General features: G+C 42.9%; 1 protein-coding gene across 3 annotated transcripts in view; it reads left to right on the top strand.

Moving 5' to 3' along the window:
• EEFSEC (eukaryotic elongation factor, selenocysteine-tRNA specific) overlaps positions 1-21206 on the top strand; it is a 379816-nt gene extending 358610 nt beyond the window's left edge. For 2 of the 3 annotated variants that reach the window (XM_029601306.1, XM_029601302.1), the window contains exon 7: positions 20761-21206. In XM_029601306.1, coding sequence (XP_029457166.1) covers positions 20761-20954 — 194 coding nt within the window. In that variant the 3' untranslated portion in view covers positions 20955-21206. The remainder of the gene's footprint in view (positions 1-20760) is intronic. The other variant, XM_029601305.1, reaches the window with a different exon arrangement.
• The last annotated feature ends 502 nt before the right edge of the window (positions 21207-21708 follow it).

Below are 21708 nucleotides of genomic sequence, written 5' to 3'. Positions count from 1 at the left end.
AAGTAGTGCATGTACATCATATATATGCTTTCCCTGTGGCAGAGTTAGTGTCTGGTTGTTGGATTAAATATTGCTCTTGTCAAAGAGGAAGACACCAAGGCGTGAATGACATAACAATGGAGAGGATGGAGACCAGCACTCTGACAGACTTTGGACATACTTGGGACAGATGTGAAAGGTGGTGGGAGCCATGGATGATAAAGGCTTGTGCATAGGAATTTGTAAGTTCTTCTGCCTAGGATAGAAGAAAACCAGAGGAAGACTGGATGGGCCAGTTCATCTTATCTGCTGTCTTTTATTATCTTATGTTGTGTGTGGTGGTTGTAGGATAGTGGATAGAGACATTACTGAGGGAACATAAGAAATTGCCATGCTGGGTCAGACCAAGGGTCCATCAAGCCCAGCATCCTGTTTCCAACAGTGGCCAATCCAGGCCATAAGAACCTGGCAATTACCCAAACACTAAGAAGAACCCATGCTACTGATGCAATTAATAGCAGTGGCTATTCCCTAAGTAAACTTGATTAATAGCAGTTAATGGACTTCTCCTCCAAGAACTTATCCAAACCTTTTTTGAACCCAGCTACATTAACTGCACTAACCACATCCTCTGGCAACAAATTCTAGAGCTTCATTGTGTGTTGAGTGAAAAGAATTTTCTCTGATTAGTCTTAAATGTGCTACTTGCTAACTTCATGGAATGCCCCCTAGTCCTTCTATTATCCGAAAGTGTAAATAACCGATTCACATCAACTCATTCAAGACCTCTCATGATCTTAAAGACCTTTATCATATCCCCCCCTCAGCTGTCTCTTCTCCAAGCTGAACAGCCCTAACTTCTTCAACCTTTCCTCATAGGGGAGCTGTTCCATCCCCTTTATCATTTTGGTCGCCTTTCTCTGTAACTTCTCCATTGCAACTATATCTTTTTCGAGATGCGGTAACCAGAATTGTACACAGTATTCGAGGTACGGTCTCACCATGGAGCGATACAGAGGCGTTATGATAGTTTCTGTTTTATTAACCATTCCCTTCCTAATAATTCCCAACATTCTGTTTGCTTTTTTTCTAGTCTCCCAAGAGCCTTTACCTTTCTATTCTACCCCTTTTACTGCTCTATTTCTTTTTTTTTCTGACTGCTTGGGCCCTGCACATGGTTTGGGGCTTTGGCACCAACTAAAAGGCCCTGCTGTGGTGGTGGAGAAGGTGACCAGATGGAAGTTATGCATGAGGTGGTAGAATCCACAGGCTCGAAAGGGGAATTTAAAAAGGAAATCTCTTGTCCGTAGCCACACTGTGTAAACTTAAATCGTCTATAATTTGCCATTGTTAAAAGCATCCTACTTGAGTATGAAAAGAATGCCTTTCTTCTGGGAGGGGACAGAATATACCAGCCCTCTGTATAAAACTGTCAGTAACCTTGGTAGGAAGCTGTGGGAACTTGTGAACTGTCCATAGGATTTTTCTTTCTTTTAAATATGAATTGCCTTCAATTAAAGGAAGAAAAATGATAGTATTTGAAATGTGTCATCTCTGCCCGGGGGAACCCCAATTACAGTACAAATTACCCTAAGCAGCTTTGGAAAAGGACTTTGTTCCCACTGTGTGAAGCAAAGGTTACCCCTGCACGGCGGACAAGGGCCTTTCTGAAAAAGTCTTTCCCGTTACATGAAGTGACGCCAGCAATGGAAGCAATTTGTGGAACTGTTTGATGATTACATTAATTATAGCACCAATAAATAGAGCTTGGGAAACAGTTTTGTTTTCTTGCATTCTTTCTTGATTACTGTCAGCGAAAGCCAAGTTGCAAACCGTGCCTGTAAGAACCACGAGAAGTGCACTCACTGCCTCTCTACATAATTGGCACCAGAGATTAAAGGATCGTGCCCTATTTGATGTGGGAGTTTTCTACATTTTGCCTTTGATTCAGTCTTCACCTAAACTGACTTTGTGAATCACACTGGCTACTGTCCCATAGATTTAACTATCCACTTCCTGATTAATGAGAAAATAATTGGAATTGGTGTTTAAAATACTAATGAGGGATGTGAGGTAACTGTAATCAATGAAAAAAGATAATCATCAATATTTTGTGCAGTAACTTAATTTATTCCCATTTCTTTTTTGCCCTCAGGTCACTTGTACAGTGCCAGCTTCAGGCTAAGTTTCACATTTGTACCATCTATTATTTTAAATCACAGCTGATTCACACCGATTTGATGGCTTACCATCATGCGCAAAAGAGCTGGACTTGATTTCCCATCAGGTCTGCCACTTCCCAGGCTGATTGGAGTTGGGGATGCTGTAGAGGTAGCACTCACAACCTATCAACAGGAGGTGGGAAGTGACTGTCAGCCATCGTTCAATGGCCTGAGTTAGAATGCATGTTTAGCCTGATTCAGGAAGGGGCTATGGTTTGTGGCCTCTGTCCAAGAACTGTCACTGCGATGGCTGGGCCGAGTTGGGAGAAGGATATAAAAATAGTGGCTATGGGGGGTTGGGAACAGAGTAGTTGTGAATGAAGGCTCAGACGGATCCCAATCGTCGTTCCAGTTGAACTGGAAGTATAAAGGAGTAGGCCGAAACTGCTAGGCCAAAAAAAAACAAAACAAAATGAAAACATTGCAGGTGTTCAATGGACAGTTTTCACTAGATAAATTAATTTGTATCAATATGTTCTCAGATATTTTTTAATGCAATAATATACAGGTTAAGTGGAAGGAGAGAGATTTGTACATTTCAAGGTGACCAAGGTCACTGCTTAACTCAAACCACAGAGCATAACTTTCTTACCATGCATTTCTATCTGCCTTATTACTTGCTTACAATTCTTTGTATAAAAAACCAGTGGTATATATACGAGGACAATTAGAGGATAACAGTAATAATATTAATGATAAAAATTATATTACTATAATGAATAAATAATACAATAATAAATAGCAATGCTATAATTTTTAAGCAATAATAAATACAAAAAGCATTTAAGGTACAAATATAAACTTATTTAATTATAAAATGTCAATCAGTGGACCAATGGGGGAAATGTCAGTGGAGCGCTTACAAAGGAAGCCAACACATACTAGAAAAAGTTTGATAGTCCCTCATGAAAACGGTTGCTTAGAACTTTCTGCTATCTTACAGCAGGTCTCGCAAAATTTTCTTCAGAAGTTTGAACAGATTTGGAATCATTTGGTGAACAAGAGAAAAATAAAATACAGTTGAATGACACTGAATTTTTGCTGTCGCAAAATAATGGACTGTGTTATGTAGTATATATTAGAGATGGATATAAAAGTGTAGGAGAAGGATAGTTTAACGAGGTCCTTAACATAATAGCATTTGGTTTTCCTAGTCTCCTGAAGGGGACATAGTGCAAATGTTTTACTAGCAGTGAGAATTTTAAAAGCTGGGTGCATGCCAAAATTGGGAGTTGTGTGTGCATGTGTGACGTGTGCGTCCATCTAATTTTAAAAGCTGTTTACATTTATTTATTTATTTTTATATACCGATATTCAATCTGACATATCACATCGGTTTACATTCAGGTACTGTAGGTATTTCCCTATCCCCAGAGGGCTTACAATCTAAGGCCTGGATTTATCAAAATGCGATAAGTATCGCATGCGATAGCAAAAGGGATGTGTTTTATTGCTAATATACAGTTTATCGCAATTTGCGCTAATTACCTATGTGAAGAGCTAAGTTAGTACAAATTGCGATAACAATTTCAGACTTTGCGATACGTGCCATACCTGTTGTATTTCTTGCATTCAACCACTGGGGTACCATTGTTAATGAGCTCAGGTGGGAGAAAGAGAGAGAGAGATGGACTCTAGCCATAGTGTCCTCTCCCTAGATAGGTGTTTGTATTCCTATGATAGGCCCATCTAGTAACTCAAGGTGAGGTTTAGGTTTTAGTGTAGGGGGTTAAGGGCCACTTTAACATTCAATGTGAGACGTACGAACAGAACAGTGGTCTCTTGTGAAGATTTGATGGCCTTCGGAGTGAGGAAACTCACTCCAAGATGAGATTTGGGCAATGTTCTCTCAACCTAGCTTGATGTTACCCAGGTAGTGTCCACTGCCCAAATCTCATCTTGGAGTGAGTTTCCTCACTCCGAAGGCTATCAAATCTTCACAAGAGATCTCTCTCTCTCTCTCTCTCTCTACCCCCCCCCCCCGGAGCTTGAAATCTACTCAAACAGGCCTTCCCGGAGACATCGCACAATGCGATGAAACCTTACTGCCTGGTAACGCAAGCTATTGCTCAGTTTAACGCTATTTAAAAAGGTGTCGTTAAAATCAGCGTTAAGTCTGTACGATAGCATTTCGCAGACTGGCAAACCCGGCCCACTCCCCGCCCCTAACTCCTCCTCTTTTTGAAATTTGCATTGCACCATATGATATGGTGCTATCGCATGCGATAGACGTTTTCGCATGCGTTAATGGAGCTTTTCGCATGCGATAAGCCCTTAATGCATGCGAAAACGCCTTAGCGCATTTTGATAAATGACCCCTAAGTTTGTGCATGTGCAGGGGCGGATTACAGGATTACATCGAGAAAACTGAATTCCTCCATCTTGAACGAAAAAACATGACAGTCATCCAATCCCCGATCCTACTAAAAAACAATCAGAAAATTGGAATAGCCGAGAAAGTACAGAACCTCGGTGTAATAATAGACACAGAACTCAGCCTCAAACAACACATATCATTAAAAGTCAAAGAAGGATATGCCAAGCTAATGGTCCTCAGGAAACTTAAACCGTTACTAAATCAAACTAACTTCCGAACTGTCTTACAAGCTTTAATATTTGCAAGCACTGACTACTGCAATGCCTTACTATTAGGATTACCATACACAACATTAAGACCACTCCAAAACTCAGCCGCAAGAGTTTTGACAGGAAAAAGAAAAAGAGATCATATAACTGAAACACTAGCTGAACTACACTGGTTGCCAATTGAATACAGGATAAAATATAAAACCCTTTGCATTATACATAAACTAATCCATGACGAAAAAGCAGAATGGCTAAACACAGCACTCCGCGTCCACGTCCCTAACAGAAACCTGAGATCCGCCAACAAAGCCCTCCTAACCATCCCCTCAGTAAAAACTGCAAAACTAACTCAAGTCAGAGAAAGAGCACTATCATTGGCCGGACCGTTACTATGGAACACCATGCCCATAGAGATAAGACTACAGGGAGATTTCAAAAAGAGCTTAAAGACGTGGCTCTTTAGAGAAGCCTTTCCACAAAGAGAGCGAGAAAGAAAAAAAATGCTGAAAGCTGTACACATAAAATCTTCATACAGCACTAGCACATTATATGTATGTATGTCATGGTCTGTCTATTGTACCTTTTAAATTAAACGTATAATTTAACAGTCTGTATCTTAGTCACAGGTCAGATTAATCATCACTAAACTCTTAGCCATTACTATGAAACGATGTTACCGAGATCATCAGGCACCTCCATTACTAATAATAGGAACAGTTGCATATACAATTTACTATATGTGCCTATATGTGAACCGTTGTGACGGTATTCTACTAAATGACGGTATAGAAAAGATTTAAATAAATAAATTTAAATAAATAAATATTGGCCCGGGGGATTTTTTTCAAAACTGGCTCATGCGGTATCTGAAGCCTTCATGCACTTTCCTTGCAGCATTTGTATCAACAGCTCCCAAAAGCATACTAAATCAGCTCTGGAACCCAGCAGAATTGAGCCAAAATATCTCCAAAATAAATTTAATCTTTCCTAAATAACTAAGAAGTTGAACACATTCTAGAGACCATGGGTGAGCAGAGTTGCAGCCCCCAGTCCATCCATGCAAATTGGTTGGGACCCCCTACACATCTGCTTATATCTCTTATAGAGATATATTCTGGATTCCTGGTCTGGCTCTTGAACCAGTTGCAAGTAACGACACTGCCAGCCAGTGTCAGACACACACGCTCAGTCACAAACATTTTTAAAATTGCAGAAAATTTATTGGCACATACACACTTAACAACCACAAAGACACATACTCTTTCTCAGACACACCCACACAGAGTGTGTGTGTCTGTGTCCGAGTCAAAGATACCCACATACACACTCTCACAGACAAAGTGTATATGGGTGTGTGCGTCTCTCACTCTCTCTGACATGTTACTGTTGTGTTGCTGATTATGTGCTCACACAGTGAGTGCCCCCAGTCCAGCACAGCTGCATCATGATGTAAAGTTCTTTCTTGCTGCCAGCCCTTCCCCATTCTGCAGCAGCCCCCTCCCTTTCTCAATCCCATTCTTAGGAGGTTCGCTGGTTCCACAGTCAATTGCTTCTCTCAGAGCTCAGTACAGTCACTTCAGACAGAAGCTTCCCCAACACTGCACAGGACTTCCTCCTGGCTTATCCCCTTCCAACCTGTGCCTGTAGCTTGCCTCCACTTCTCTGTAATCCTCCCACCACTCTAGTACATTTGCAATGACTGCAGACTGCACAGTCTGCTGCTTTTATGGTTCCCCAGGCTCTGCTCTGCCTACAGACTCCAGGGGAGAGGGGACAAAAAGTGGACCCCCCCCTCCCTATTGTTCCCTGGGCTTATAAAAACAGAAAATTTCATAGCATGTAGCCAGATGGACTCAGGACCAATGGGTATTGTGCTCTTCTGCTAGCAGATGGGAGACAGAGTCAGATTTCAAAGCTGAAGTCACTCTAGATATACCCCTGCAGTAACCACAGCTCTTCAGTATCTCTCCATCTCGTAGCAGATGCGGACACTATCCCACACACTAGAATAGTGTTAAGAATTACAGCAAAGAAGAAATAAAATTTACCTTAAGAACATAAGAAAATGCCATACTGGGTCAGACCAAGGGTCCATCAAGCCCAGCATCCTGTTTCCAACAGTGGCCAATCCAGGCCATAAGAACCTGGCAAGTACCCAAAAACTAAGTCTATTCCATGTTACCATTGCTAATGGTAGTGGCTATTCTCTAAGTGAACTTAATAGCAGGTAATGGACTTCTCCTCCAAGAACTTATCCAATCCTTTTTTAAACACCACTATACTAACTGCACTAACCACATCCTCTGGCAACAAATTCCAGAGTTTAATTGTGCATTGAGTAAAAAAGAACTTTCTCCGATTAGTTTTAAATGTGCTCCATGCTAACTTCATGGAGTGCCCCCTAGTCTTTCTACTATCCGAAAGAGTAAATAACCGATTCACATCTACCCGTTCTAGACTTCTCATAATTTTAAACATCTCTATCATATCCCCCCTCAGCTGTCTCTTCTCCAAGCTGAAAAGTCCTAACCTCTTTAATCTTTCCTCATAGGGGAGCTATTCCATTCCCCTTATCATTTTGGTAGCCCTTCTCTGTACCTTCTCCATCGCAATTATATCTTTTTTGAGATGCGGCGACCAGAATTGTACACAGTATTCAAGATGTGGTCTCACCATGGAGCGATACAGAGGCATTATGACATTAAGGAAGATCGAGCCTCACTCTCCTGTGGTGATACGTAAGGGTCCCTCCCCCAGACGAGAATTCCTGAGGGTGATCTCAGATAGCCCTCAGAGGTGTGCCTTGATCCGGTAGCCAGTTCCCGGCGTGGACTTAGCCCCCCCCCGTGTGGCTGAAAAGCAGCGGGTGCAGAAATGAGTGCGGTGGGAAGGTAATTCTCTCTCCCCCTGCAGCTGGAGACCGTCCGGCACACGATCGGTAAGCGCAGAGACCAGATAAGAAAAAAATCTTTAAATTCAGGTCTCCGGTCTCCACAGCTCAGATTGCCATACTGAATCCGTCCCGGCGAGGTTAGAAGGGAGCACCAATCAGGTTGAGCAGCCTTGGCTAGGCTAGGCCCTGTTCCGGTACAAGGGTCCACACATGTGGAGACCCTTGGGGGGGGGGGGCCATCTTAAGTGTGGGGTCGTCAGCGCCATCTTCCCTTCTCTCTGGCAATACACGCAGGGCAGGCCGGGCGGTCGATGCGCCTAACTTGCGCATGTCCGATACAGACACTCGCATAACTGAGCTCTCCTGTGCACATAACTATACGCACAACCGCTTTTACAACTGCATGCACACAAACACATAGAGCAATGGCACCGGCACCCAAGAAGGCCAGAAGGCACTCTCTCTGCACAGCCTGCCACATAAGAGCTGCGCAGTCTGAATTGGAGTCCTGCCTGTGTCAACATTGCGAAGAAGCCCAAGGGGAACCAAAGCCTGGTCCCTTACTGTCGGGAGATGGTTCCGGAACTACTGAAGATAGCTCTCCGGACCTTTGCATCTCCGAGAGGGCTTCCTCACAGGAGGGCACCTCTGGGGCCCCTACTCTGACTCCCCCTGGGATTAACATAGACCCAGGGATCTTCTCCTGGTTGGAATTTTTCCAAGCCTTCGTTCAGGCGCAATCAGCCCCAGCTGCGCCCCAGGCTCAACCCCTGCCGGAAGCACAAGATCCTCCCAGCCCTGCTCGGATGCGAAACATGCCTCGCCTAAATAGAACTTCCCTAACAGGGACCCAGACACCTCAGATGATGAGAATGACTCCCTGGAAGAAGGAGAAATCCCTCCAGGAATGGAACCATACTGAACCATGCTTCGCTTCTTCCACAAGGACAAATTACCAGCCCTTGTTTCCCAGACTCTGAAGACGCTGGGTATTCCTGGCACAGACCCTATGGCGAAACCAAAGAAGAACCCCATTTTGGTGTCCCTTTGTAAGGCCTCTTGCTACTTTCCAATGATGGAAGCCATCCAAGAACTGATTGACCTGGAATGGGATGCCCTGGAGGCCAGCTTCAAAGGGGGTTGGGCCTTGGAAGCCCTATACCCTCTAGAACCAGCGACCAAGGAACGCCTGCGTTTCCTGAAAGCGAATGCTATGGTCTGTGCCATCTCAAAGCGAACAACGATTCCCATTGAGGGAGGGGCTGCATTGAAGGACACTCAGGTCAGACGATTGGAATCCATCCTTAAGCAGGCCTTCGAAGCAACAGCAATGACACTGCAGATTGCTTCCTGCTGCGCACTGGTGGCACATTCCTGCTTGCTTCTCTCTCTCTCGAGAGAGAGGCAAATAACTCTGGAACCTATACTGGTGAGACGATGGAACCTGCAGTAGCCTTCTTCACGGATGCAAGCTCAGACCTGGTATGCACCTCAGCCAGGGACGTTGCCTCGGTAGTGGCAGCCAGAAGACAACTATGGCTACGGCATTGGTCTGCAGACGCGACATCTAAAGCGAATCTCACAAGAATGCCTTTTAAAGGATCTCTCTTGTTTGGAAGCGAACTGGAGAAGCTAACCAGAAAATGGGGCAAATCCCCAGTGCCTCGGCTACCGGAAGATAGGAGTAAAAGATCTGTGTCCCTCCCCCAGAAGAACCAAGGGCAGAGGATTGCAGCACTTTAGACCCTAGAGGAACTCGCAGTTCCAGGCACCTCGTCCCTCCAGAAGGTCCCAGCCCTTTCAGAACAGACAGACAAAGAGGGGAGCAGGCCCAGGGGCAGGCTCCAGCCATGCTCCACAATGAGAATGGGCCGACCCATCCACAGGATAGGGGTTGACTTGCCCTCTTCTACCAAAGATGGGTTGAGATAACGTCGGACAAATGGGTTCTAAACATCATTCGAGAAGGTTACTCTCTGGCGTTCCGCAGCATCCCTCGAGACAAATTTATGATGTCACCCTGCCACTCCCATTCCAAGAGACTGGCAGTAGAAACCACTCTAACAAGACTACTCAGTCTGAAGGCAATAACTCCAGTTCCCACGCCCCAACAAAGTATGGGGCGCTATTCCATCTATTTTATGGTTCCCAAGAAGGAAGGATCTTTCTGGCCCATCTTGGACCTCAAGAACATCAGCCGTTATCTGCGGGTTCTACACTTCCGCATGGAAACTCTTTGCTCCATAATAATGGCAGTACAACTGGGAGAGTTTCTAATCTCCCTGGACCTTTCTGAAGTCTACCTTCACATCCCAGTCCATCAGGATCACCAGCGCTTCCTGCCCTTTGCGATACTTTGCATTACCAGTTCTAAGCACTACCCTTCAGCCTAGTAACGGTCCCCAAAACCTTCACCAAAATCATGGTGGTCGTGGCGGCAACACTGAAGAAGGAAGGGATCTTGGTACACCCTTACCTGGACGATTGGCTAATCAGGGCAAAGTCTTCAGAAGAGAGCCGGCAGGTGACCACAGAGTCAAGAGCCTACTGCAGGAATTTGGTTGGGTCATGAACATGGGTAAGAGCAGTCTGAAGCCCTCTCAATTGCTAGAGTACCTGAGGGCCCGTTTCGACACCAAACAGAACAAAGTCTTCCTCCGTCCCCTGAGGAGAAGGAAACTGATGGAACAATTTCGGCGATTGATGACCAATGCACGCCCCAAGGTATGGGACTATCTTCAAGTCCTCGGCCTCATGGCATCAACCATGGAAGTCGTCCCTTGGGCAAGGGTCCATATGCGACCACTCCAGCGCTCCTTACTGTCATGATGGAACACACTGTCCCAGGACTACTCAATTCACCTCCAACTACCAACAGAGGTATGTTCTCAGCTCCAGTGGTGGCTACAGGAAGACCACTTAAGCAGAGGAGTAAGCCTATCCCCACCGAACTGGATCTTGCTCACCACAGATGCGAGCCTGTGAGGGTGGGGAGCCCAATGTCAGGAACTGATGGCCCAGGGACAATTGAACAAGGAAGAGGCGGAATGGAACATAAACCGCCTGGAAGCTTGAGCGGTCAGACTAGCATGCCTGCAATTCAGCCACAGACTCCGAGGCAAAGCAATTCGAGTAATGTCAGACAACGCAACAACGGTTGCTTACATCAACTGCTAGGGAGGAACCAAGAGCCAGCAGGTGTCTCTGGAGATAGACCCTCTCATGGCATGGGTGGAGACAAACCTACAAGGGATCTCGGCCTCCCACATCGCAGGAAAAGACAACGTCTCAGCAGACTTCCTCAGCAGAGACAGCCTGGACCCGGGGGAATGGACGCTGTCGACCACAGCCTTCCAACTGATAGTAAATCACTGAGGCCTCCCAGCCATGGACCTACTTGACCACCCGTCTCAGTGCCCAAGACCCCAGGTTCTTCAGCCGCAGACGAGAGCCACAGTCCCAAGGAATCAATGCTCTCATCCAGACTTGGCCAGAGGAAGACTTACTGTATGCCTTCCCCCCCCCATGGCCACTACTGGGCAGGGTCATCTGCAAGATAGAACATCACAGGGGACTAGTTCTACTAGTGGCCCCGGATTGGCCAAGACGACCATGGTACGCAGACATGCAAAGACTCCTTGCAGGGGAATCCTCTATGCCTACCTCCACACAGGGACCTTCTCCGGCACGAAGATCCGTCTTTATTCTCTCTTACGGTCTGGCCCTTGAGAGGACTCACCTGAAGAAGCGCGGTTACTCAAAGGCTGTGATTGACACCCTGCTCTGAGCGCGCAAGTTCTCAACATCCCTGTCATACACACGGATCTGGAGAGTATTCGAAGCCTGGTGTGAGGACCGCGGGACTCTTCTGCAGACAGCCAAGATTCCCATGATTCTGGAGTTCCTACAGGACAGTATGAAGAAGGGGTTGGCACTCAACTCCCTCAAGGTCCAAGTAGCCGCACTGGCCTGCTTCAGAGCAGAAGTGGACGGTACCGGCTATCAACCCATCCGGACTTGTCCCACTTCCTGAAAGGGGTTAAACAACTCTGATCACCCCTAAAGTGGCCGGTGCCTCTATGGAATCTCAATCTAGTATTAGACTTCCTAGCTCGGGCTTCCTTCAGAGCAACACGCGGTCTGTCACTAAGCCTCTTAACATTGAAGACGGCATTCCTGCTGGCAATATGTTCAGCTCGTCGCATGTCCGAACTACAGGCTCTATCCTGTCGGGAACCCTTCCTCAGGTTCATACCTGGAACCATATAACTGCACACTGTCCCCTCCTTCCTTCCGAAAGTGGTTTCCGAGTTTCACTTGAACCAAACCATCTCTCTACCAGCTCCGGATGAACATAAGGACTCTGAAGACTCATGCCTTCTTCGCCACCTGAATGTCCTGCAGACTCCTGGTGCGATACCTGGAAAGATCGGAACCGGTGCGCAAACGGATCGCTTGTTCGTTCTTCACAGCGGGAAGAAACAAGGGAGAAGCGGCCTCGTGGGCGACCATAGCCCGCTGGATCAAAGAAGTAAGTAAGGCAGCCTACATAGAGACAGGAAAGCCCTTACCTCTACAGGTTAAGGCTCATTTCTACGAGGGCCCAGGCAGTCTCTTGGGCAGAAACCAAGCTGCCTTTCACCCACCGAGATCTGTCAGGCGGTGACAAGGTCCTCCATGTACACCTTCTCCAGGTTTCTAACCACCTGGATGTCAGGCCCGGGAAGACGCAGTCTTCTCAAGGGCAGTATTAAGTGGGCCAAGGGCAGCTTCCCACCCTGTCCGAGAGTAGCTTTTGTATATCCCATTGGTCCTGAGTCCATCTGGCTACACGCTAGGAAATGGAGAAATATCTTACCTGATAATTTCGTTTTCCTTAGTGTAGACAGATGGACTCAGCATCCCGCTCACGGCTGCCCCGGAAAAGGAAAACCTCGGAACAAATCTCGAGACTAAGCAAATATGGGTAAGCCGTGGCCTATCCCTAGTTCAAGACACTCACAGTTTGTCCGGTTTCGGTGTTAATTGGTTGAGTGCACTGGTGATCTCCAGTTTGGAAACTAGTTGAACCAGTTCAAGTTTTTACTCAAGTTTAATCAAGTTATTTAAGCAAAGATATATCCACAATGGCTATTTGAAGAGAATACTGAAGAGCTGAGGTTACTGCAGGGATATATCTAGAGTGACGTCAGCTTTGAAATCTGACTCACAGTAGCACTGCTGCAGATGGAACCCTGCTTTCTTTTGTGGAACCAGTGCAGCCAGAGCTGGTACAAGGGTATTAGATGTCATAAGCGAAATTTACAGCCTTGCACACACTCCTGGTCTCACCCTTACCACCAATAATTTAAAAAAAAATGCATTTATGGTAACAGATTTTACATAAAAAATAATATTCAGTGTTCTAAGGTAAAAATATCACTTAAAACATATATTATTTACATGCACTAATGTAGTACCAATTGGAAAACTCTGCAAAAAAGACACCTGCAGTCCTATGGTATTGGGACTATTGTAAAGCATGTCGGCTCTCAGAAAGCTTTAAGTAAACTTAATTACAATATAGTAAATCTCCCATACAAACGGAGCACTAACTGCCAGCATTCAAACAGTAACAACCCTACCTATGAAAAGGCAACACTTCAAATATTGCACCAGCCCTAAAATTCAAAAATCTATATACCTAACTCCTAAAGTTAGATAACTTTATTATTTATTTTATTTATTTTTAATTTTTATAGACCGAAGTTCTTGTAGGAACTACAAATCAATCCGGTTTACATACAACTTTTAAATGCCCAAAAAGAGTAGGGGGCTTTACATAGAACAATTGAACAATAAAACAGGTAACAATAGAACAATAACAATAATGATGGAACAAATAGAATAGATAACCAATTAAACATAGTAATATAGTAATAAATATTATATAGAAAATAAATATAAAAGGGATAGAGTAAATGAAGTGTGATAATGAAATGAAGGGATAAAAGGGATAAAAAAGGGATAATGAAATGAAGGGATAAAAATAAAAGGGATAGAGTAAATGAAGTGTGACAATACTTAAAAGACTGGGGTCTTTTAAGTATTGTCCTCACTATAACATATCCTGTTCTTGTCTATTGTGATCAAGGTGTACAGTAAAGTAGTTATCTATTTGCAAATGTGTCAAGTGCCTCTTTTAACCAGTTTCCAACTCAACTCACTTGCGCTGATATTGCCTTATTAATTTTCCAAAATTTTATGATTCTCAATTTTAAACATTGCTTATAAACTGGGTATCCCTGATGAGCCCTTGGAAATCACATCAAAAGAATCTGCTAAAAATGAGGTAGAATTAGCAAACATTTGTGATGGGATCAAGGATGTTGAAAGTGACACAGTGAACTTGACAGAGGTGGAATTTGGCCTCTGGATATGAGAGAACTCAGATTTAACAAATCTGTTCACTACCTATTCAGGGTTATGGTCACATCATTAGTATTCTTAATATCTGCTTATTTCTAAGGTGCCTTTAGCAAACTATAAAAATCTGGTAATAATTTATGAACAGCCTGAAGCAGATGCCTTGGTCATGTAATTGGAATAACTTACAATGAACTTCTGTGAAGATAATTACCTGGATATGAACATTTGAGCTATGCTTACTTGCAGACTGAGCAATGCATCACTGTCTGACTGGTCATATTATATGATTTTAAGTATACTAGCACTGGTGGTGGATGGGGGCATAGCATTAAATTTTCTATATAGCATCAGAATACTGGCAGCAAGAATGCTGTGAACCTTAAACCATTTTCCCCATTAAACCTTCCCCCATGCTTAAATCTTTTCTTATGCTGTGTAGAACCAGTTGTAGGGGCACCTACTGTGGTGGTTGCAATTAATCAGTGAACTTTAAAATAGGTTCAGCATAAGCCAGCAGTATTTAATGCAGTGGATCTGTGGCCATAAGACTGTGAGTGTAAATAGATATCCATTTAAATTCATGTTCTCTTATTATTTCTAATTAAAAACACAACTAAAAAGTGAAACCAGCATTATGTGGAGTGTAATATAACATAATTGAACTTACAATTTCCAAGACCTGCTACATCATTCTTTCTCTTTTAACGTAATTGGCTTAGTGTCCATTCGCATAAAAGTGCTGCAGAACAAGGGGTTGGAGAATAGAAATGCATAAGCAATTTGCAGTCAATTTTGTACTAAGCAGATTTCAGCCTAGTTTTAGTTTGAAAGAAAAGTGTCTTGTCCAGAAATCTGTTGGATTATCCCTGGCCAGTCTGGGTGAAGTATAAAGAAAATCCAAAAATACGTGACGCAGACCTGGATAATTTACTTCTGGGTTTTCAGAAAACCCAGATACAAATCCAGCAAAATCTGTTTTGGATTTTTTGGATTTTCGTTCATAAAAAAAAAAAGGTTTGACAGACAATTTGATGAAACTTCAAAAATTTCCTGGTTTGGTGAATTGTGTGCAGAACCTCACTTTGAAGACATTTTTCCATTTGTATTCAAGATATTTGTATTAGTATGATTCTGTATAGATTAGGATTTTTAGATTTATTGCTTTTATAACATAGAATATGTAATTTAGGTTATTCAACATGGGAATAGCATCTATTATTTGTGTATATCTAGTAAAACTAAGTGCCCCCCCCCAAAAAAAAATAAAAATTAGGAATTAAAAACTCTAGGGCTGCTTAGCAGCAAGTGCAGTGATGTGGGAGATTTGGGTTCCATTCCCGGTCCTGAGTTCCTCTTCTTGGGCCGGTTGGGACTGTGGCTGCTACAGAAGCAATATTCACAACCTTTGATGGGCAGGTTAGCCCTAATTATCATACAACAGTGACCCCTAGTGGCCAGGCTCTGGGTGTATACATTGCAGTTTCTGAAGGGATCACAGTTTGTGGCCCCAGGCTGATGGGAGTGGGGTTGTTGAAAATGAGGAAAATCCCCAGGTAATTGCAATTGAAGGCTCATGGCAATATTAGCCCCAGTTGGAGTAGGTTCCCATTGTGCTGAAAGCCCAAAGCAACAGGAGGAAACTGCTGGGTTAAAAAAAAAAAAAAGTCTTATGGGAGCAGTTTTGTAGAAAGGCTTCCTACTTCCTATCCCTGGGCCTGCAAGCAGGTTTTCAAAGGGAAACTCTTTGCAGAGTACCTGCAGAGTGCAGCGATGCCCCCATAAAGCAAAGGCACTGTCTGCTGGGTCCACGCTACCCTGCCCCTTTCTGGCAAGGGTACTTTTACCTGTGGAGGGTGAGGATAGTTTTTTCTGGAATAATTTTACCCACCTGATTAAAATAGTTTGAAAATGTTCCTTCCCATGTATGTGCTAAAGTACGGTATATAGGTGGGAACATTGCTTTCAAGTGCGCATGGTTTATAAAATACGTGTAGCACGCTCCTAATTATAAGCATTTAGACAAGCATCTGCTAGTCATGCATTTTCCTTAAGAATTGTCAGCTTTTACACATGCAAATGAGAAGTTTATAACATGCATGAAGAAAATGGCCAGTTTAACCAGTTCATCTACCAGTTTGCCCCGTCTATCTCTGTCATCAAGACCCCCCTGGATCTTTAGCCCGCACTCACCCTCCCCAGTTTCTCCAGACTCCTCACCCAGTCAATATTTGGCTCTAAATTGTTTTATTCAGATTTAAACCTGATAAATAGAAGTAAATATGCGCAGGGAAGAGCAGAATGCATGCTTCGTTTGCAGGATATAAAATCACAGTTTCGCATGTATATGTTAGCCCTGTCCTGGTATGCCTCTTCCCTACCCCATTCCACCCCTTTTTTTGCAAGCTGAAAGATATTCACACATTGGTACTCGGGCCGCATATGTGCAATGTTTTTAAAATCGCTGTAGCGCGAATAAGCACTATATACTTGCTTATCTCTGGCTTTTTGCGTGCGCAACACTTTTAAAACTCACCCTATAGTCTATTCCATTAGCAACCTGGCAAAATAAAGGAATTGTCAATGTGTAGGGAAAAAAAAAATCTACTCTATTAACATTTTCCTACAAATCTGAGTCGCCTAGCCAGCACTTAATTAATGGAACAGATTTTTTCCCTGTGTATTCAAGCTAACATAATCATTGTTCAGCAAAGATTAAACCTTAATGCTAGTGAGTTCAACTCGGCTGCCTTCTAAAAATATCTGTCACTTGGCTATTAAAGCTCTGCTGTCTTCTTTAGTGACAGATATATTTTCCTTCATTTCCTTGGCCTGGTGAAATGTAAAGTATGCATTGTGTAACGCGAGAAATCCATAGAGGTAGATGAAATGCAGATTGTGCCTCTGCTGGCTTTTCCTGCTGCTCGGTATCACAGAGCCTCTTCAGGCCATAGACCTCCTGGCACCAGGGAGAAAAAAAACAGTCATGCCATTTGTCAAGGTACGATGCCAGCCACCGAATCTGTTTGCAAAATGAGGGCTGCAGGATCCGATTAAGTCATTTAGATATCTGTGAGCTTAATGATACCTGGACAAGGTTTGGCTAGAAGCCTACTAGCGTTTCATTGTACCGTCTACCACATTCTTCTTGTTCGCTTGCAAACAATTGTTCACAGTGACTGTGGTCCTGGTTCTCCCGAGGCGGCTTTTGGATAGATTCTGCACAATTCTCTAGTGCATATGCATACGTTTGCTTGTATATACGTAACTTGATATCCTCAAAAAAAATCTAGTTTTAATGAAAACATCTTGTATATGTTTCTTCCAAAGATAAATTACTCCCCTCTTCCCCAATTGTTGTGGTTATCCAATTTGTTGTAGTTTTTTTTTTTGTTCATGATTTCTTTTTTACTTGTCTCTTTCACCTCTTTCCCTACACCCCAATGATAATCGTTCTCTCGCTCTTACCACCCTGAAGTCTTTCCTCCCCAACCCACATCCGTCTGCTGCCCAAGCTCTGTCCCCGCCTGAGTTCTAACTTGCTGATCAGCCTTTCATCCCTTCCTCAGATGTCACTCTCATGTGATTCCCCTCCACAGGGCTGTCTCTTTCTCTCTTCTCTAAAACAGCCTGTCTCTTAGTTTCCCTCTGCTTCCAACCCATTATGCCACCTCTCTTCCCAAACAGATCTCTTGTTCCTGCCCCGGGGCCCCCACTTCTAGTCTTTGCTCACCACTCCCTCCATCTTTTCATACCTTCTTCCTTTTTGGTTCCATCCCTTCTTTTTTTTTTTTTTTTTTCCTTTCCCGCTTCTCTCCCGTTCCTTCAAACTCTTATTTTTCTGTCCCTGCTCCCACCCACCTCATAGCTCATTCCTCTAAACAGCAGCGTCCACTTGTTGGCAATACAACTATTTTACCCGCACGGCAATTTGTAAAAACGTTATAAACCTTACTCATTGTGGGCCAGATGGACTGAATGGTTTGTCCTGTTTTGTGTCTATAGGAAGAAATAACTAAAATACAGGATCTTCTGCCTCCATATGAAGCCAGTGTACTAAATTTTGCTGAAGATTGTGCTCTGCTTTAGCACTTGCTATGTTGCTGTTAGGAATTATTTGCTGCTGAGCCCAGTGGCAAAATAGTGCAGACTTTACCACTTCATTGAGGTGTAGTTAATATTTTTGCAAAATCGTGTTTAGCGTGTGTTCATAGCTGATGAGCTGCTTTTGTATAATTTTACATCTCAATTATTTATTAGCACTGAATTATGATAATGGTGCAAGAGAAAAATAATGTGCACTTAGATACTATTTGTGGAAGAAGTAATGTGCACTAGATAGGCCAATAGCGCATATTATCCCATATAACATGTTAGCGATTTTAGCACATGAAATCCGCTTTGTGAATTTTGCCTCACTTTAGTACATTGGCCTCCACGTTAAGACATTTGAGAATATATTAAAAATCTTGGGTTGCTCTGCTGTAGTAGGACTGTAAGAAGCAAACACTGCTAGATTGGGCTGTACTGATAATATTTTATTGCATCCCTTCTTAATTTCTCCTAGCTGTCTAAGCGAAGAAGCAAGAAGGGAGGGGAGTCATCCCACTGAATCCCTTACAATCAGCTGTAAATGCCCCCTTGATGTCTCTGTAATGGAGCAAATCACCTGCTTTGTAGACCTCCTGTCTCCAGTAAATCATAAGCATCTCAATCCTTTGTCAGGTCATGATATAAGAATACCTCTTGGAATTTCAGCATGAGGGCAGAGAAGCCGATTAAGTGTTTGAGATAAGGTTATGTGACACCACAGGTTAAAAATACCTGAACTGAAATTGGTCCCCTGCTTGAGAACTAGGTTGCTGAGTATCCAGCTAGGTGGCACAGAATATGCTTCTAAGGTCCTGCTGTCTCCTGTATCCTGGGAAAGGAGAAACAAATGCAGAGTAGGCTTTAAGGAGCAGTTTTTCTTTCTCTTTTTTTTTTTCTGGGCTGGCTGTTTGCTTCTTATCTCAACTGGATAAATGCAACTATGCGCAACTAAGAGGAATGAAATAGAAAATAAAATCAACCAGTAACTTAGGTAGGAAGAGAGTATATTTTAGATGTGTTGGCTGTTCAGAAAATGGAGACTTAAATCCTTACTCAAATATAGTGTATAAACTAGCTGATTACTGCTGGCCCCTTAATTCCCATGTGGAGGAGTGCTAGGGTGGTGGAAAGTATAGCACATGAATGTAAAGATTGCTCCTTGGCTAGTAACACACATGCTTGGAAGGCAATAAGAAATGTACACTCTACCACATGCAATTTCACAAGTATGCTTTGTGGAAGGTTCAGGGTATCTACAGGCTGTTCTTACTTCTTATGCTGGCAGAGACTGGAAGTTGTGGGTGGGGCGACATAAAACCACAAGAGTGCACGGATAGTATCTTGACCCACCTGTGGCTTCTTGGAGAAAGGATGATGCCAGTTTTACATATGCAGGATTTCAGTGTACTGACATTATGGAGACATAATGTTCTGTCAAGAATCTTATTTTTCTTTTTGCGCTACTATTCCCAAATATAAATACAGTCAAAATAAATGTCTCCCCTGAACCAGCTGACAAAGATGTAATTTAGCGTCCGTCATACACCAAAGCAAGCTTTGCTCCAATAATTCAGCCTTTTGTATAGATATATCTGGAACGCTTTACCTTTCGAGGTTCGAATGCAGGAAAATCTGAAGAAATTTAGACTTTCCCTAAAAAACGTCCTCCTTCAGTGCTCTTGATGCAAAGCCTGAATTTCTAAATGCTGGTAGTTTCTGTGTTTTAGAATCCATTGCTGTTGTATGTGATATTTTTGGTGTTTGTTTCTTGATACTATTTTATGTATGTTCTATTGTAAATTGCCTAGGCCAAAATTTTGTTGTGTTAAGCGATTAATAAATTTTAATAAATGAAAATGAAATGAAATATCAAGTATATTGAGATTACAGAGAAGTAAGTGAAAAGCACCCAAAAGCTTTTAGCCAATCAGGTTGCTAGATTGGTTGACATTCTTCTTACCTCAGTGGGTCTATGTGATATATTTGTATATAAAGGTCCCCAAGTTATGTAAATAGGTGTACATATTTATTGTCTTTCCTGAAAACCCTACTGGCTATGGGATCATGAGGACAAGTTTGGGAGCCATTACCGTAATTATTCGATTTCATATGATATTGCTTCATATAGGGCAGGGGTGGCCAACTTCGATCCTCAAAAGCCACAAACAGGCTTTTCAAGATATCTGCAATGAATATGCATTCAATGGAGGAAGTGCATGCACATCTAACTCATGCATACGTAATTATTGTGGATATCGTAAAAACTAGGCCTGTTTGTGGCTCTTGAGGACCGGAGTTAGCCACTCCTGATATAGGGTAACAGAAATCCTACAGTCCCACTACAAAAATATTCTCTTATCCATATTTGGGGTAGGTAAAACAAATCTTGAGATCTTTCTTGGACTGTACTATAATATGTACTGTCAAGTATGGGGTAGTAATTTGAAAATAAAATGACTATCAAAAATTATTCTGCGTGCTGTCATTCATGTGTTCAGTGCTAGCTGTCCATTACATGTGAGGTTTCAATTCACGATTTGAACTAACTCTTAATTAATTAAATAATATCCTTATTTATTTCAGATGGTCTCCACATAAGCACCAAGCAACATCTCACGCCCTCTGCTAAGAAGAAATCCAAAACAGGAAAGGGAGACTCCACCACCAGTGCTGCCAGAGAAGAGGAAGGGAAGGCTGATTCTCAACCGGTCCTCATTAGCCTTTGGTTTAAAAGATATGTTTTTGACCCACAAAAAAAGATGATCCAATCCCAATGAAACAAGCTTTTACATGTCCTTTAAAAGGTTCCTAATGAAACAATTTAATGTTTAAGCCCTGTATTTGGTTTTGGCTTCAGTGTTTGAGTTTAGCAACAGTCCTGGTAGTGTTGATGTCTGCAGGATTGATGCTCGACATTTATCAGATGCTGGAGGAACCCCGGTAGTTCCATTTGTCCTTGGGAAAGATAAAAAAAAAAAAAATCTGTTTTCTCTCACTTGGGGCTTTTTGGAAAGTGTCACTGATTTATATGCAATGGCTGCCAGTGCTTTGAGGATCCCTTTCTTATGGTTTCATTGGCAGGAGATTCCAGAGCAGATAGTTCAAGTGTCAATAAGGAATCTTTTTATTCCATCCAGCAGAAACTCCCAGTAGGGGAGAAGGCAGCCAAAAGGTGGCAGCATAATTATTTTAGCACATTTACATACTGTGGACTTAAGAAATGTTGAACTCTGAAATGTCCATAGTTGGAGTGGTTGCAATCTATTAGTATTCCTTTGCATGAGATACTGCTGTGTCTCTTTAGGAAAAATGAGCAATCTCAGTGTCTGAATGACCCAAAATTCATTATTATTTTAGCTGATCTCATCTTGCCAGTTGCTTACCGGCATATTGCCTTCTTTAACATTATAATGTTATTGAATTGCCCATGTGTTCAAAAGTTGCTTTATAACAGGACACGACGAAGATAGCTTTTTTTTGTTGTTGACTTCTTGTGAAAGCCAAATTCTAATAAAGAAATTGAATGTATAT

This window comes from Rhinatrema bivittatum, chromosome 4 (genome assembly GCF_901001135.1).
Source record: "Rhinatrema bivittatum chromosome 4, aRhiBiv1.1, whole genome shotgun sequence".
NCBI lineage: Eukaryota > Metazoa > Chordata > Amphibia > Gymnophiona > Rhinatrematidae > Rhinatrema > Rhinatrema bivittatum.
Note: the sequence above shows the minus strand (reverse complement) of the source record. Positions and strands in the feature narration are given on the sequence as shown.